Below are 17,617 nucleotides of genomic sequence, written 5' to 3'. Positions count from 1 at the left end.
ACCCGGCGGCGCGGGCAGCCGCAAGAGCGTTCCCCACCAGCAGGGGAATCCTCCTGAGCCGGTCCCAGTCCCCCCTGGCTGCACAGCTCACTACACGCTGTGACGCGTCAGCCGCTAGGGGATTCAAGAGAATTGTAATCCCAAGCGTCGACGTGTCACATGGTGTGGCTGTGAGCCAATGAGGAGGGGAGGCTTCGGGAGGAGGGGAGGCTTCGGGAAGCGAGGAGGAGAGTGTGGAGGGAAAGCAGCGTGAGTGCCTATCTGTGTGTGTGTATGTGTGTGCCTGAGTGCGTGAGTGCCTGCCTGTGTGTGTGTGCATGAGTGCCTGTCTGTGTGTCTGTGTTTGCCTGAGTGTCAGCGTGTGAGTAGGGCAGCCCGCCGCAGCTCCCTCCTGCAGCCCGGGAGCCCGAGCCCGTGGAGGGGGGGGCGTGGGGTAGCGGGTCCCTCCGCTTAAACCACGCCCCCTCCACTTAAACCACGCCCCCCTCCGCTTAAACCACGCCCCTCCCTCCCACTCCAGCCCCGGCTCCCGCTCCCTACAGACCGCATATCGGTCTGTGTCTGTCAGCGCCCTGCCTGTCTGCAGTGCGGGTGCGCTGACTGAGGGAGCGGGGCCTTAGCCTTAGGCTTTAAAAGATTTGCTTTATCAGTAATGGGGAAAGGCAGGTTTGTGGATCTCTTTGAGACATGTGAATGTACTCACAAGTTATATATTTATTTGCTAATTTATCAGTGAAGAATACTGTGTAATATTTTCAGATTTTAAAGCTATATGCATGGGAGCCTTCATATCAAAAGAAAGTTGTTGATATTCGAGAACGTGAAATGGATGTGTTGAAATCATCAGGCTACTTGGCTACATTCTCCATGCTGACGTTAACCTGTATTCCTTTCCTGGTAAGTTGTATGATCATTCCCTACAGTTTTATGCTAGTGGCATATAATTAACAATATTATTGTTTTAACAGCTACTGTACAGTTAATGCAGACGCCATGAACATACTGTCCACATGTGTAGATATGAATAAAACTTTAGTTCCTGCACTGAGTGGTTCAGGTTATGAACAGCGTAGTGGGAGACACACAGAGAATAGGATAATATGTAATGCTGTTTGTCACATAACAGGCCATGTAATGCGGTGTGGGCCCATCTGAAAGGGAAGTGGTTACAATGCTGGCTATATACTGTATATATGTATTTTAAGCTTTGCTAGTTTTCTGGTAACGTTGCTAAAAACTAGAATGCTAAAACATCTAATAATTGTAGTCCGCTTTACATATGGACCATTTTTTCCCACTGCTCATTAACACATTGATTGTCTAAAATATGGGGAGATGTGCTTTTTTTAAAGGTGTTTTCATTGTTTTAGGTTTCCTTAGCCACGTTTGGAGTATACTTCCTATTGGATAGTTCAAATGTTCTGACTGCATCCAAAGTTTTTACCACTATAGCTCTATTTAATATTTTGCGACTTCCGCTATTTGATTTGCCAACTGTGATCTCGGCAGTAGTCCAGGTAATTATTGTACATGAACTTGTGTCTGAAGTCCGCACTATAGTTTTTTTCTACCTTTCCCTGAAAGCAATGTTTTTAGAATTTAAGATGTATTCCTTACACTGTTTGTACACTAGTAATATGAACTCCATTTGTCTTTGGGCTTTTTTGTTCTAGTGTTTATTTAAAAATCTTTTAAGCATTTAGTTAATGGGGTTATCACACCTTTTTCTTATCCAGGACCGCTTCACCTTGAATAAATCATTGAGGGACCACCATTCTTACACGGCTCTATACATTCATATCTTTATATTGTTGTATAACACATACTTGTATCTAAAAATTCAATATTGAGTTGTAAAAGGAAATGCACTGGAGAAATGACCTGTCTGAAACGTATTTTGTAGAAGTTTCAGGTACCACTACTAAACTGTTTGATAACCACTGACCAAGGGGATAAAAACACCACTTTACTCAAACAGGACACAACGTGGAATACAGTATAACTTTCCTTCTGTGTCATTTTTCAACAACAAGATTGATAGGCCTGCACATTCTTCTGTGCTGGTTACCAGAGACCTGTCTCTCCATTTCTCCCTGCATGAAGCTTCAAAGTTAAACGAATCATATATCAACAACCACTTAACACACTGATTGTTTTTGTAGACTACAGTTTCTGTGGGTCGATTGGAAAATTTTCTTTGTGGTGAAGAACTTAACCCCGAAAAAATCGAAGTCAACTATAGTGGAAGTGAGTGAACATATTGTGTGTGTGTGTGTGTGTATATATATATATATTTTTTTCAAAATAGTATTTTTCCTATATTTATTTATTGATGTACTTATTTATATATGCATTATTTTACAACTACAGGTCATGCTGTGGGTTTGTTTGGGGCATCTTTCCAATGGGATAAGACAGGACCCTCCACCTTGAAAGAGTAAGAGACGCATACAATATAGAACATTTCTTAATCACTATTTTGCAAGGGCTTATATTATTTTTTTAATACACTGTCAACATTTATTGAAGTTCAGAAATGTATTTTTCTGGTCGTCATGCTTATCTGAGCACTGTACAAATAACCCTGTGAACACACCTCTCCCATATTCCCAAAGACATGATACAGATGTAGCACTTCTCACTGTCTCTGGAGCCACGGCTGAAAAAGCAAAAATCTGCGGCTCCGGAGATAGTGCTACCAAGACATTGCCACGAGGGGAAGGGGGGTCCATGCATCCAGATCGGACCCCCACAACGGTAATCCTCCGGTGCAGTGGTCACAGTTGTGCAGCTTGCCCATGTGCCAATGACAGGAAGTGCTGTTAAATCTGTATGTGCAAATTAAACAATGTGTCGTGTGTTTTATTGTGTTAGAATGTATATACCAGTGAAAACTTGGTATGGTAGAGGGTTTCTATCATTTATTTACCCAACATTATATTACTGTGTCTGGTTTATATCCTGCGTTTAAAAACATATAATTTGATGGCAGATACTGTAAGATCTTCTAAGGGTCACCTGGTCTACCTAATACAGAGCCAGAATACTCAGAGCAGGCTAAAGAGTCAAAACTTACCCAGGCTTGACTATGCAACTTGTGTAATTCATCATACTCAAAATTTAGAGCAACATTGGCAAGGGTGTAAAGTAAAAAGTAATGCGTAGGACCAGATTATTGATGAGCAATGCGTGATATTTAAGAAACAAGAGCAGGCTTGGAGAACCTGTATGAGCATTGAACCCTTTTTGGACAAGTTTTTTTAAGCATGGGTGGGGGGTGGGGAGGTGGAGGGGAAGACGAAGCGGCGAGCGATAGTAACAATTCTGTGTTTCCGTAGTTTGAACATGAAGATTCCAGAAGGATCTTTAGTCGCTGTAGTGGGGCAAGTTGGGTCTGGAAAATCATCTCTACTTTCTGCTATCCTTGGAGAAATGCACATTCTAGATGGGACGGTTCAGAGAAAAGTAAGGTCTTCTGCATGTACTGTATCTCTGCTTACACTGAACAAACGAAGCAGCTTCTAATATTTTTTTAGTTACTGTACAAGATGGGAACCTCTGGGTCCCCAGAGCTGAACCAAGCTATTTTCAGCTCTGGCAACCCCTTAGTTCCTGAGATATTTATCAGTGAACGTACCTGTGTTTTAGACCCCCCCCCCCCCCCGCAGGGAAAAAACTTTGTTTCAAATCTCCAACGTCACGTGGGCCAATAGGAGGCCGTAGTGTCACCTCTTGCTGCTTCCTACTGAGCCGTGTGATGCAGTAGATTTAAATCCGCACGTGAAAAAAGGTAGTGATACCGGCACCTTTATTGGTTCAGCTCTGGGCCCCCTGGTTCCAACCCTTTAAAGAAAAAAAGGGGTGGGGGTTAGGTTTAACCAGTGTCTGTGTGGTTAACGTCTCTTAGCCATTAGCTCTCCTATTATAGAAAGCTGACAACTACATACAGGCATACCCCGCTTTAAGTACACTCACTTTAAGTACACTCGCGAGTAAGTACATATCGCCCAGTAGGCAAACGGCAGCTCACGCATGCGCCTGTCAGCACGTCCTGAACAGCAATACCGGCTTCCTACCTGTACCGAAGCTGTGCGCAAGCGGGGAGACTATAGAGCCTGTTACAAATGCGTTATTATAATATGACGATTGCAGTACAGAACATGCATCGATAAGTGGAAAAAGATAGTGCTTCACTTTAAGTACATTTTCGCTTTACATACATGCTCCGGTCCCATTGCGTACGTTAATGCGGGGTATGCCTGTATTTTCAAATTCTGTTGCATATTTTTTTACATTCATTGATTGGAGATTGTTAATACAAACATGGTTAGAAGAAAATAAAATAGAGCAATGAAATTATTTATTTGCACCAGTTTACTTAAAGTTCGGTCTGCATTTTTTATACTTGATTGCAAATTATTTTAACAATGACTCCTTTAGAAAACTAAAGAAGGCCATTAGGATCAATCATTTATGATTGGATTAATGTCCATAACACACGTGCAGTATGTCTTTTTAACACATACTGTATACAGAATGTGCTAACTTGTTTGATGCACATACATGCACTACAACAAGACGACATAACGTTAAGCCTATGCAAATAAGCCTAATAACATAACATTGCTTTTGTATATTGTAATATACAAGACAATTACATGACCCAAATTATTGAGGAAGCATCCAAGAGAGGGGCAATACTGGATTTGGTCATATCAAACAATGTAGAAGTAATAACAAACATTCAAGTCCGGGAAAATTTGGGTAACAGTGATCATAACATTATCTCATTTGAAATAAATGATCAAAAAACAGATTACAAAGACCTTAAACTTTAGAAAGGCAGATTTTAATAAATTTAGGACTAATCTACAAGGAATACATTAGGGTGATGTTTTTGCAGGGAAAATGTATAAGATAAATGGGCAGTCTTTAAAACATTGATAGAAAAGCACACTTATCAGTGTATACCCTTGGGTAATAATATAAAAGAAAGATGTCAACATCAATGTGGCTAAATAAACAGGTAGGGGGGAAATGGAAAAGAAGAGGCAGGTGTTTAGATTCTTGAAGTCAGAAGGGACAGAGGCATCATATCAGACTGATAAAGAATGTAACAAAAATTGTAAAAGGGCAATCAAATTAGCAAAAATGGATAATGAAAAAAGGATTGCAATAGAAAATAAGATTAACCATAAAAAGTTCTTTAAGTACCTTAATAACAAAATAATCAGAAAAGAAAATATAGGACCCTTTCAGTGTGAGATGGGCAGGCAGATTATTGGAGATAAGAAAAGCACAGGTATTAAACAATTTCTTTGCCTCTGTGTTTACCAGGGAAAAATCAATTTCAATAGTAGTGCAACAGGAGGAAGCCACAACCTCTGTATTAACGAACAATTGGTTAACTGAGGAAGAAGTTCATAGGTGGCTTGATCAAATTAAAGTAAATAAGGCACCTGGTCCCGATGGCATAGGTCCAAGAGTTCTTACGGAGTTAAGTTCAGTTATAGCCAAACCATTACATTTAATATTCAAGGACTCAATTTCCACAAGATTAGCGTAAAGGAGATGTGGTGCCTATTTTTTTTTTAAAAAGGGAGCTAGATCAGAACCGGGGAACTACAGACCTGTAAGTCTGATTTCAATTTTGGGAAAGCTACTTGAAGGTTTAATACAGGATAATATTCATGAATTAATAAATACACAATCCCAGCAAGCTCTAACCCCAACATATGCAACAGATTGCCTTCCCAGCAGGGAAAGCAAAGAAACAGCACTCAGTAGTACACAGGCGGCACACTTAATTCGAGTGCGGCTCATTCCGCAAGCCGGGATATGTCCCAGCTTGCGAGCCGCACTCCCTCAGCGTGCCGCGCATCACCGATGCGCGGTCACGCATCATCGGGTGCCTGTGCCGCCTGTACGCGTGCCCAGGGCTCCCCGAGGGAGCCCTGGTGTCGCGCGGATGTGAGGACGGCGGCGGGACGTTCCGGGGGACCCGGCGGACCCGGTAAGGAGAGGGGGAAGCCCCGATCGGCGGGCCTCTCCTCCGAGGCTTCGGCACGCGCCCGGCACCCTCCGGCGCGCGCCAGGTTACTGCTGCGGCCGAGAACGGGCAAATGCTCGAATAAACTCGGCCGCAGCAGTATGTAGCAAAAAGATTGTATTCAAACAACATGACAGCACATGTGTAAACCAACGTTTCGGTCCACTAAGGACCTTCTTCAGGGATTTACACATGTGCTGTCATGTTGTTTGAATACAATATTTTTGCTACATACTACTGAGTGCTGTTTCTTTGCTTTCCCTGCTGGGAAGGCAATCTGTTGCATATACTTGTCTTATGGAACATGCACCTGATGATTTGACTCTTTTGCTTGGAGTGCCAGCTGTTATCTATCCTATCTATCTATCTATCTATCTATCTATCTATCTATATATATAGCAAATGGAAATATTACTGTATGCTCATTTGCATGTCTTAGACAGGTCTGCAACCCCATCTTTTACCATTATCACCCATCACACAGCACTTCCACTGCAGCAAGGGATTCTGGGAAATGGCATGCAAATGAGCACACAGTGCCACCTTTTGCTTCAAAACCATTCAAAACGATCCCTGCTTCATTTTGCATAGCCAGTATAACCAACATCACACTGAAGAGACCCATTAAGGTTGAAACAGTCTGTCTGTGGGTGGGTTTACTGGCTATGCATCTTAACCCTGGCTGTGCTCAAAGCTGTGACCATGCAGCAAGCTTAAGCCTTTAGGGGAACCATGTTGAATGGTTTTGAAGCAAAAGGTGCTCATTTGCATGTCATTTCCCAGAATCCCTTGCTGCAGTGGAAGTGCTTTGTGCTGGGTGATAATGGTGAAAGATGGGGTTGCAGACCTGTCTAAGACATGCAAATGAGCATACAGTAATATTTCCATTTGCTATATGCTTTGCTGTGGAGGGTTTTTGTCACTTTTTTTACCCACCATAACTTAACTATATATATATATATATATATATATATTTAAAAGGAGTGCTCCTGAGTGGCCAAATATATACAACAAAAGACAAAAATACCCAATGCTACATCCAATGTGACAAAATACATAGTTAAATACTTCAATGTTAGTATTCTCATGAGTAAGGGTCATTTAGTTAAACCCTTTGGCCAAAGCGTTATAAGCCTGCAACCACTTCACGGCATGACCACTATGCAGGTCCTAACACTACCTGGAAGAATTCTCATTTACCTCTGCTCTGTATGGAGAATGGTCTTAATAGACCTGTTCTGCATAGGTACAGTACATGAAAAATCCTGCAATTTAAAAAATGGGGTGGGGTGAGCTTAATCTCTTAGAGGAGGGGCCAATAACCTCCAAACAACTGATACCAGTTGTAAATTAAAATAAATCACTTCACTTCTAAACATATTTCTTTTTCATTGTTTTATTGACCCATTAATGCAAATTCCATAATAACTCCAGGTCACCCTCAATGGAGACGTATAAAATTGGGTGTTTTTAAAATGAAAGTTAACCCCCTGGTTGCTATTTATCTCTAGTGTGACATATATCATTTGCTTTGGCGAAAGCACAGTAACTCAGCAGCATAACGTCCGATGTTGTTTTACTTAATATCACGTTGTGTTGTTAACAAAGCTTTGTGGATCAAGTCCCTAGAGCTAGATTACTATGCAGTGCTATGCTGTAAAACATATTCTAGAACTGGAAGACAATTTACAGCCATTTACTTGAATACGTTTTCTACAGTTCTACATGGGAACTCTTGGTTCATGAAAGAGAGGAAGATGGCGGATATTGCATAAAACTTCTTCCAATATAGAAATGTTTTTTTGTGTGTTTTTTTTTATATATATATATATATTTAGGGCTCAGTGGCTTATGTTTCTCAACAAGCATGGATACAGAATGCAATATTGCAAGATAATATTCTCTTCGGATTAACCTTCAATAAGAATCATTATGAAAGAGTCTTGGAAGCTTGTGCTTTGTTGCCAGATCTGGATCTTTTACCAAATGGAGATCAAACTGAAATTGGAGAAAGGGTGAGATCAAGCACTTTTTTTTGTAACTCAATTATAGAAAAACAGTCTTAACACATTAAAGCCCTTTGCAGGCCAGCAGTTGAAGAGCCCGGCATCATTATGAAGCTTTGATTTGCCCATGTCCCAGTAGAATTACTGTAATGTATGTTTGGGGTATTAACAATGCTACTGTTTTTAATTCAGAACCAGTAGAGTAAATATACACAATACTCCTATAAAACTACAGTCTGAGCTTTATTCTTTTAAATATTTAAGTTGCTATTTATTGTCTAGAAAATACTGTCCAGTTTAATTATGTATCTCTGTTTTTTATCTAGGGTGTAAACTTAAGTGGTGGTCAGAAACAGAGAGTAAGTCTGGCAAGAGCTGTTTACAACAATGCGGATATCTACTTACTGGATGATCCACTGTCTGCTGTTGATGTCCATGTTGGAAAGCATCTGTTTGATAAACTCATTGGGCAAAATGGACTATTAAATAATAAGGTATGCTTTCAGATGAATACATGTCCAGTATAAAGTAACCCATGCAATCTATATTACAATTACAGATGAACAAATGTTTTGCCAAAGGTTTGATTTGGTGCAAAATTAAGGTTTTTTGCATTTTCCATTCACAAAGTTACCAAAGTTTGAAAATATTGGTAATTCCGTTAAATTGCTAGTATTGAACATTTTTACACTGCATGGAGTGTGTATTCAAGTATCCCATGTAATTATTACAATGTTGAGTCTCCGCTGTCAAAGATACGGTATGTTTTTTGTTCAGTGAGTACATCGGGGTTGGGAGTGTTACCCAATTACCCTGTTGTTAATTACAGCACTTAACCCTTTGTATGAAGAACCTTGACACAGTTTAACATTGTAATATAAGGAATAAAGTACACTTACTCTTTATATAATAGGAACATTTGGTGGCAAAGTATTGAACTTGGTCCCAGTTGCTGTATTAAGGTAATTAAGTTAGTGGAAGCAGGGCAACCATTTTTTTTTCTTGTAAGATATCGATCATCCTACCAGTTTTTAATATTTGAATCATTGTATTTATTGTTTTTGTTTAATGAGCTAGAAGGGCTATTCTCACGTGACAGTGGGGGACACTTTTCTTAAGATCCTGCAGTCTATTAAAGCTGCAGTTCAGTCAATATCCTGGATGTGTGTTTTTTTTTAATAAATCAGTTCTGTAGTAAGAAAAAATACTTTTAGCATTTTCTGTTTTAAAAAAAACAACTTTGAAAGACCAATTTTCTTGTATTCTATTTTAACAGCCATTTGCTAAAGCACTGCCCCTTCATGTCCTGTCACAAGCCCTGGCACACCCATTTGTCAGCCCTGCCCTCCCTCTAGCACATGTCAGTGCAGGAGTGCTCATGAATATTTATGAGCTTCCACTGAGAGACAGAAGCAGAAGAAAAACAGATCCCTTCACTAATTATGTCACCAAATTTCGCCTATCAATACATGGAGAACGAATTGACCTGCAGCTATACAGTTCTTTAGGTAATTAGAGATTGCACACATGAAACTATTGAAGTAAAAAAAAAAAGACTGAACTGCAGCTTTAACACACACATAATAATTTTAAACGAAGTCAGTAAACATTGTTGTTCTTATTCCTTTGTATTGCTGGAAACAGTTCTAGAATCTAAACTGTTTCCTGATTCCACCCTCTGTATGTAGACACGTATTCTGGTAACCCACAGCGTCACAGTCCTTCCTCAGGCTGATCTTATTATCGTAATGGAAGATGGTAGGATAGCTGAAATTGGAACATATCAAGAGCTTATCTCCAAACGACAGAACTTTGCTGACATGATTCAGGCTTTCAATAAAGAATCAGGAAATGAAAATCTAGATCAAGTCAAAGGTAGGTGTTTCTTGACAACAGTCTAGTTTTGGTTTGTGTACAGTTAACTGTTAAGGTACAATATGCATCAAGCAAAGCTGTCATATCAGAAACATTAATGTTATGGTCTGCTATCAGTTGCTGCATAAAGTGCTAGTGATATAGCATTAACCTGCAACAACATTGCAGTGGTTCATCATGTTAAATTTCTATTATTTTCACATACTGTAATTAAAAGAGAGCTTCATTTTTCTCTACCTGCCATTACACATTTGTCTGATTTTGATTTTTGTTGTTGTTTTTTTTTAGATATGGGCATTAAACAAATAACCTTTACCTCAGGAGCACAATACATTCTTATGGCCACAAGCATAGAACATATGGAGATCTAATTGTAAATGGGTAATTAGAATCTTCCATTTGTGTTTTGCAAATCTCCCCTCCCCCTTTACTTCAAAAATGGTTTCTTTAAAGAGCATCCCTTTCTGAACTTCCTTGGGCGTTTTGCAAATGAAACACCCTCTCAAAAACTCCTGCTACATCGGATAGAATAAAATTGCAGATAGAAGAAGTTAAAGCTTTAATTGCTGTTTGATTATGCTATTGCTGTCAAATGAGATAGAGAGTCGGTAGTGATTAATATCAATACCATTTTTGTTCTCTGTTTTTCTTTTCTGTTCTCTACTCAGCAAACACCTTGAAAGAAGCTGGCAAAATAAAAAGCACTAAAATCCAACATGAAGATGTGTTGGTTCAAAAAGATAGGTATGTGTTTATATATTAAGACAGGGAAAAAACGTTGTTGTACTATATAAAAACAGAGCAACTGCGTTTTTTGTGTTTCGGAGAAAATCTTATTTAGAAAATTAGTGTGCTGCATATTATAATGTTACTAGATATCTTTCTATTTCTTCAATCCCATAAAGCGACTTCAGAATTTAGAATAACCACTGAACTCCACTTCTTTTTCCATGTTGTTTTTCTGTGGTTCCTTCCTTACTGTATTGAAACGCACCCATTAGTTAATGCCAAACAGTAGTGGTTTCTCTGTTAATGTAGGGGGCGTAGGGGGCGTAGGGGGCATAGGGGGCGTAGGGCGTGAGTGATATTGAACTGCGTGTTCTACAACTCTTGAACCTGGCCTCTTGTTTCTGAATCGAACAGAAAATAATCCTGCTCCATTTAAAGAGCTCCCATTGCATTAGACTAAGCAGTTGGCTGGAGACCCACATTACATTTGATGAAACTGGGGGTTTCCTTCTATATGGTTACATTATCCTTACAATGGACGTGTACAAGTTCTGGGGACATTTAACCTTGAAAATAATTCAGCCCCCACTAAAATGACTGAGCGCATTCTTTGCTGGCTATGGCATTGAATGGCAGCTATATAAGGGTCTAATATGCATGCTGTTGGCTTTACTTTTAATTTCTCCCCCCGCCGGAAGGGAGAACCCCTGGGACAGGAGACATTTAACCTTGCGTATTCCCCCCAGCATGAAGTGTGTACTGTAAATGCTCATCCCAATATCACTTCATGTCTGGCAATGGCAATTAGCTTGCTCTGGCTTGCATGAGAAAAGCTGGATCTCAAATATTGGTATAAAAATAAGTATTTGTAGATCTAATAAATAAAAGTGACAACGTTCTTGTGAAAACGTTCTTGTGAAAATGTATTTTATTGCTGTCTTCTTCTTGAAGACTAGACATCCCGGATTTATAATAGGCTGGTCTTCTGTTAAATATATCTGCATTGTTTTTCTGTCAGAATATCTATGCTATTTTTCTTTTTCTCTTTGAGTTACTGTTGCTTTAATAATAATAATAGCATGTTCTTGTATAGCGCTGCTAGGTTTATGTAGCGCTTTACAGAGACACTTTGCAGGCACAGGTCCCTGCCTCGTGGAGCTTACAATCTATGTTTTTTTTGGTGCCTGAGGCACAGGGAGATAAAGTGACATGCCAAGGTCACAAGGAGCCGACACTGGGTCCCCTGCTTCAAACTCAGTGCCAGTCATTGTCTTTACTCACTGAGCCACTCCTTCTTTGACTTTCTATATCTCCTGATTATCTTATCCTTTTTTTATATACGTTTTTCTGACTTTGGGCCAGATACACTAAGTTCCTTTAGATCAGGGTAAATAAGCCAGTAACATAGGCAGGCTTTTAGAGTTTTAAAGTCAGAAGGGACGGAGGCATCACATCAGAATTATAAGGCATGTAACAAAAAATGCAAAAGGGCAATCAGATTAGCAAAAACTGAAAATGAAAAAAGGATTGCAACAGAAAGTAAGATCAACCCTAAAAAGTATTTTTTATGTACCTTAATAACAAAAAGATTAGAAAAGAAAATATAGGACATTTTCTGTGTGAGATGGGCAGGCAAATTATTAGAGATAAGGTATTAAGTAAAGTATTTGCCTCGGTATTTACCAGGGAGGAATAAATTGAAAAAATAGTGCCACAGGAGGAAGCAACAACCTCTCTATTAACGACCAATTGGTTAACAGAGGAAGAAGTTCATAGGCAGCTTGATAAAATTAAAGTAAATAAGGCACACGGCCCACATGAAATGCATTCAAAAGTTCTTAAGGAGTTAAGTAAAGAAATGGTCAAACCATTACATTTTATATTCAAGGGCTCAATTTCCAGACTCAGAACCACAACATTTACGTAAAGCAGACGTGGTGCCTGGTATTAAAAAGGGAGCTAAATCTCAACCGGGGCATTGCAGACCTGTAAGTACAGTATAGTGGGGATGCTACTTGAAGGTTTAGTATGGGATAATATTCAGGAATACCTGATGGAGCACAAAATTATTAGTAATGAATTTGTGAAGGCTAACTTGTGCCAAACTAACCGTATTCATTTCTTTGTGGAGGTAAGTAAGAATTTAGATCAGATAATGTAGTTGATGAGGTCTACTTAGATTTTGCAAAGGCTTTGGATACGCCACACAAGAGGTTAGCGTACAAAATAAAGGAAATTCAACTCAGTAAAAATATTTGCACCTGGATTGAAAATTGGTTGAAGGACAGACAACAGAGGGTTGTCATAAATGGAACCTTTTCATGTTTGGCTAAATTTGTGAGTGGAGTACCTCAAGGATTGGTACTGGGATCCCTGCTTTTTAACTTGTTTATTAATGACCTTGAGGGTGGCATAGAGAGCAAAGTCTCCATCTTTGCTAATGACACTAAATTGTGTAAGGTAGTAAAATCAGAGCAGGATGCAATTTCTCTCCAGAAGGACTTGGATAGACTGGAAACTTGTGTACATGTATATGGGCCTTTGTGTACCAATATTTTATTTGCTTGTATTTCTGTATTTCATCTCTTTGTATAGAAAACATTAAAAAAAACCTTGCTTTGCCTGGGTAGTGAGGTACTGTAGGTGCAAAAAGGGGATGGTAGTAATGCACACACCAAAGTTATTTACTGTACTCTATACCACTGTAATTGACCGAGTGCAGTAAATAAAGGGTCTTTCATCTCTTTGGGCCTTATTCTATATACTGTATGCTGAAGGGGCTTCTTGGGTCATTTTCAGATGAAAATGTCCATAGATGTCAATGGGGATTTTTGGCCCGAAAGCCGCTTCGGCAATATTGAATCACCCCCTTTGTCTTTGCTATAGATATATAGCCAGACTTAATGTTCCCACTGCAAGGGTAACCCAAGGCACCCCCGGGCAGTGAGAAATCTCTCTGGGTTTTCGCATTCTGAAAAATAGCCCCCTCCCCCTTGCAGGTGCAGGTAGCCGCGCATTTTACTATTACCCCTGAGCCGTTGTGTTTTGTTTTTCATCCCGCGACTCAAGGACAGTAAAACTGGCTACATCAGTACGTTGGCTGTCTTCCCTTTGCTGGGAAAAACTCATGCATCTTCTTTAAGTATTTCCTTGTTAATGTTTGTTCATTTGTTAAAGCAGTCTGGAAATTTATCTAGCAACTTTGATTTCTTGAGTATATATACCTTTACACCTGCAAAGTTGGGATTGCAGGTACTCATGAAGTATTTTTTTTACACACTCATTCCTAACTATTACGCTACATCAATTTCAGTATGCCATTCCTCAGCACCTCTTCCAATGAAAGGACTCTGAATATCTCCTGTAGAGTGGTGGTGGTGAGGGGGTGGAGGGGGTGGGGGGGGAGGGAGGGGGGAGTGGTTTAGTAAGCCATGGGCCTGCAATTCCAAATAAATTGGTGAGTACTGTGGTCTGCCTGCTGTTGTTGGAAATATGTTAAGGCAGTTCCTTGTACTGTACTTGTCAACTTGGCTGTGCTCAGATCTTGTTTATTTGGTAACATGTCTCATAGGAATTGAACCGATAACCTTGCACTGCTAGCTCGTGTGGAGCATTCTTATTAAAGCTGAGATCACATAACCTCTCTGTACCTCAGTTTCATCATCTGTAATTGTATAATGATAACAATGAGATTCCTTAATGCCTTCCTGTCTTTTCATACTGTCAGGAAAACCGCAGTGTTCCTTAATGTAACCACACAGGTTTATGAGCATTACATTTATTACACTGATTTAAATTCTGTCAAATATTTATCTTATTTCACTACTGCCATAAAATACAGTGAATTATGTATATTAAATGTTTTATCATTTGTACTTTAATGCTGCCCCTTTCTATCAGGGCATCATTTGGTGTATCAAAGCATACAAGAGTGAATAAAGAGAAGGTTGCAACTGGAAATGTGAGTATTAAGCCATTTTGCTTTGGTTACGGGTGCTATTTCTATGTGTGTAAATTTAGATAAAAAGATCATAAATCTCAATACATTCACCATATGCCACATCTGAGAATCTGTAATTCTTTGAAGTGTTCATGTATATTGGGTGACACTGGGTGCAGGATATAATCCCATTGGTGAATGTTTGCTCATGCTGGGATGATGCAAGAATCCATTGTTAATGCCCATAAAATAAAATATAAATGAATTCTGAAGAGAAGACTGTATATTTATGTTGTTAATACTTTTATGTAGGCTAGAAATCTTGGTGAAAATATTACACATGTTGCTCTTCCTATATAGAAGTCTCCTCTTGTGCAGCCCTTTCACATGCTAGTTTTTTGGGAAGCTGGATTGTTGGGCAACAAATGGCATGGTGCTGACAGGGAGAAACCTAGGACAGTAGAGAACAGTCAAAGTTTACACATGTGAAAGTGTGTGGATGAAATCAGAATAAAAGGTAGTTTCACCAGCTACAGTATATACAGTGATGAAAACACGACTGTTAAGGACTTGTATGCTTTATGTATGCCACCTACAAGGATACATTGTCATGTGGCAAATTAAGGGGTTAATTGTTTTTGTATGTATTTATTTTGTAGATGAAAATGTCTGTTGTCACGAACTACCTACAAGCTTTTGGATGGTTCTGGGTATGCTTAACAGTAGTTGCCTATGTAGGCCAAAATGCAATGGCCATTGGCCAAAATGTGTGGCTTAGCACATGGGCAACAGAGGCCAAGCTAATTAAAGACCCAACAGAATGGACAGGTTCAAGGAACAATAAACTGGGAATCTATGGACTTTTGGGATTTGTACAAGGTAAGAATATGGTCAAATATGTTTTTTGCTTTCATGCAGTAGTGAATGCAGAATTCTATGAAATACAAAACATGGATAGACAGCAATCAGAATGGGAGAGAAAAAGTATAAGGCAGGTGACACGTGAACAAGGAGGAACCCCTTTTCATACAAACTAATTGAGAAACAAAGGGGGGGAAGTACCCAACATTCAATAAAGGATAAATTCAATAATGGGATAGGCCTAATCAATGTAATTCATTAATATGTCAAGTGAAGCAAAAGTAAACAACTTGGATAATGGAGCAAACACACAAAAAGAGCCCAAACAGCTAATAAGAAGCTCTAGGTACACACAGGGAGGGAGATGACACAGGGAAAGGGAGGTGGACCAGGGAATCCACACAGTGGGGTGGTAGGGGTGGGAAAGAGAAGAAAGCAGGGAAAATAGGGGGGCAATGTTTCGGGGAGATGTCCCCTTCCTCAGGCCCGTTCCCAGAGGTCACATATAACCAGAGGTACTTCCCTTTAAACCCTGTGTAAAAAAAAGACAAACTCTCTACAGACAACTGATGTCAGAATCGCAATAGGAGCTCTATTGCAGCAAAGCACATAAAGTCTTATAAGAAATAATCTCAGTGGGGACCCTGCTGAGGGTACCTTGAGCTTCTAATTAGCTGTTTGGGCTCTTTGTGTGTGTTTTCTGCATTATCCAAGTTGTTTACTTTTGCTTCACTTGACATATTCACGTGTAACGGTGTTTCTGGCCCGGCCTGACCCACCCAATCTCACATTGGCCCCTGTGGTCTAACCGGACCCCATTACAGTGTGAATATGCCTGATGGTGCACCTGCTGGCTACAGGACTCCTGAGTCTCCCGCATGATGGTGTGTGGGGAGAACCCGTCAGACAGGCAGCTGAGGTAGTGTGCTGAGTCTCACCTAGTTCCAGTGCAGCGCCTCCACCTCACCAGGGTCCCTGCGTCCGCATGGGGATGATCCTGGCGAGGAACTCCTCCGTGGTGCTCCTCTCTGTACACTCATTCTTGATAGATACACGAGAGGGTTTCTGGCTGAACTCATCTTTATTGACACGGCAGGGCAACTGCCCTCCACAAGGAGTATCTTCAGCCGCTCATCTCGCCAGTGCTCCCTTTAATTAGGTATGTCACCTAGATCAGGGATTCACTATTCCCGCAGGAATCACTGTCCTGTGCCAGGTCCCTGGACACAGCCTCCCATGGAGTTACTATAACATAACTGACACTCTGATAGAACTTGAACTCCTTCCTCAGCTCTGACAAGAGCTGGAACTCCTTGCTCAGCAGAACAACTAACTAGACAGCAACTTTAGAACACTGTGCTGTGCCTTATGTAAGCTTCTGAGGCTGACACATCTCTGACATCACTAACCATGGAGTCAGAGCATGTGACCAGTCCCAGCCATACACAGAGCACCCCACCAGGGGGTGAGGGGAAACCTCCATAATTACTGCTGGCATGCCCACACTTACCAGGCCTTACTGCCAACAGGAGAGATGACTGTAGGCATTTTACATGACCGCTACATTCTCCCCCTGGTGAATCCCATCGTCCTCGCTGGGACCTAAATTTGTATACCTCTTTCCAGGAAGCACTGTAACGGAAAACATAATTAACATCACACAAATTTCCTCATAATACAGTACACATGAATACAGTCATCCGCCAAGCCCGCCCCGACCAGCAGCCACGAACCCGCGTAATGTCTCAGTACCCCCTTAATAATAGTGATCTGGGTCAGGTTTCCTCACTTCCCGGTTACCCATATCCAGGACCGTAACATAATAATGCCTAGGTGATCCTCTCTCTGGCACATAGGTCACCCTATGTTTGTGAACATTTCTCCCTATGCTCCACACTCGCATCAGGGTGTCTATTCTTTCTTCCGCCTTTTTACCTACAATGTCGCTCCCCCTATTGGCTAAATACAGCTCTATAGTTTCTTGGAGCCACGTTTCCCTATTGTCCTCAATTTCATCCATCAGGGGCTCCGGAACATAGGGATACTCCAACCCATGGGATTTTTTATATTTGGCTATTATAGCCCTCTCCGCCCTACTGACCCTGGTCAGATCAGCATTACCTGCCCTCCCAGGTAACACCCATGATAGGGGCTCAT

At 40.5% G+C, this 17,617-nt stretch overlaps 1 protein-coding gene across 4 annotated transcripts in view; it reads left to right on the top strand.

Moving 5' to 3' along the window:
- Nucleotides 1-17,617, top strand: part of LOC142491425 (multidrug resistance-associated protein 1-like) — a 118,242-nt gene that overhangs the window by 76,993 nt on the left and 23,632 nt on the right. For all 4 annotated transcript variants that reach the window (XM_075593972.1, XM_075593974.1, XM_075593973.1 and 1 more), the window contains 11 exons: nucleotides 760-897; nucleotides 1,371-1,517; nucleotides 2,163-2,247; nucleotides 2,371-2,437; nucleotides 3,339-3,465; nucleotides 7,888-8,064; nucleotides 8,382-8,549; nucleotides 9,744-9,930; nucleotides 10,599-10,674; nucleotides 14,560-14,620; nucleotides 15,259-15,478. In XM_075593972.1, the coding sequence (XP_075450087.1) occupies nucleotides 760-897; nucleotides 1,371-1,517; nucleotides 2,163-2,247; nucleotides 2,371-2,437; nucleotides 3,339-3,465; nucleotides 7,888-8,064; nucleotides 8,382-8,549; nucleotides 9,744-9,930; nucleotides 10,599-10,674; nucleotides 14,560-14,620; nucleotides 15,259-15,478 (1,453 nt within the window). The remainder of the gene's footprint in view (nucleotides 1-759; nucleotides 898-1,370; nucleotides 1,518-2,162; nucleotides 2,248-2,370; nucleotides 2,438-3,338; nucleotides 3,466-7,887; nucleotides 8,065-8,381; nucleotides 8,550-9,743; nucleotides 9,931-10,598; nucleotides 10,675-14,559; nucleotides 14,621-15,258; nucleotides 15,479-17,617) is intronic.

The sequence above is a fragment of the Ascaphus truei genome, chromosome 3 (genome assembly GCF_040206685.1).
Source record: "Ascaphus truei isolate aAscTru1 chromosome 3, aAscTru1.hap1, whole genome shotgun sequence".
In the NCBI taxonomy this organism is placed as follows: domain Eukaryota; kingdom Metazoa; phylum Chordata; class Amphibia; order Anura; family Ascaphidae; genus Ascaphus; species Ascaphus truei.
Note: the sequence above shows the minus strand (reverse complement) of the source record. Positions and strands in the feature narration are given on the sequence as shown.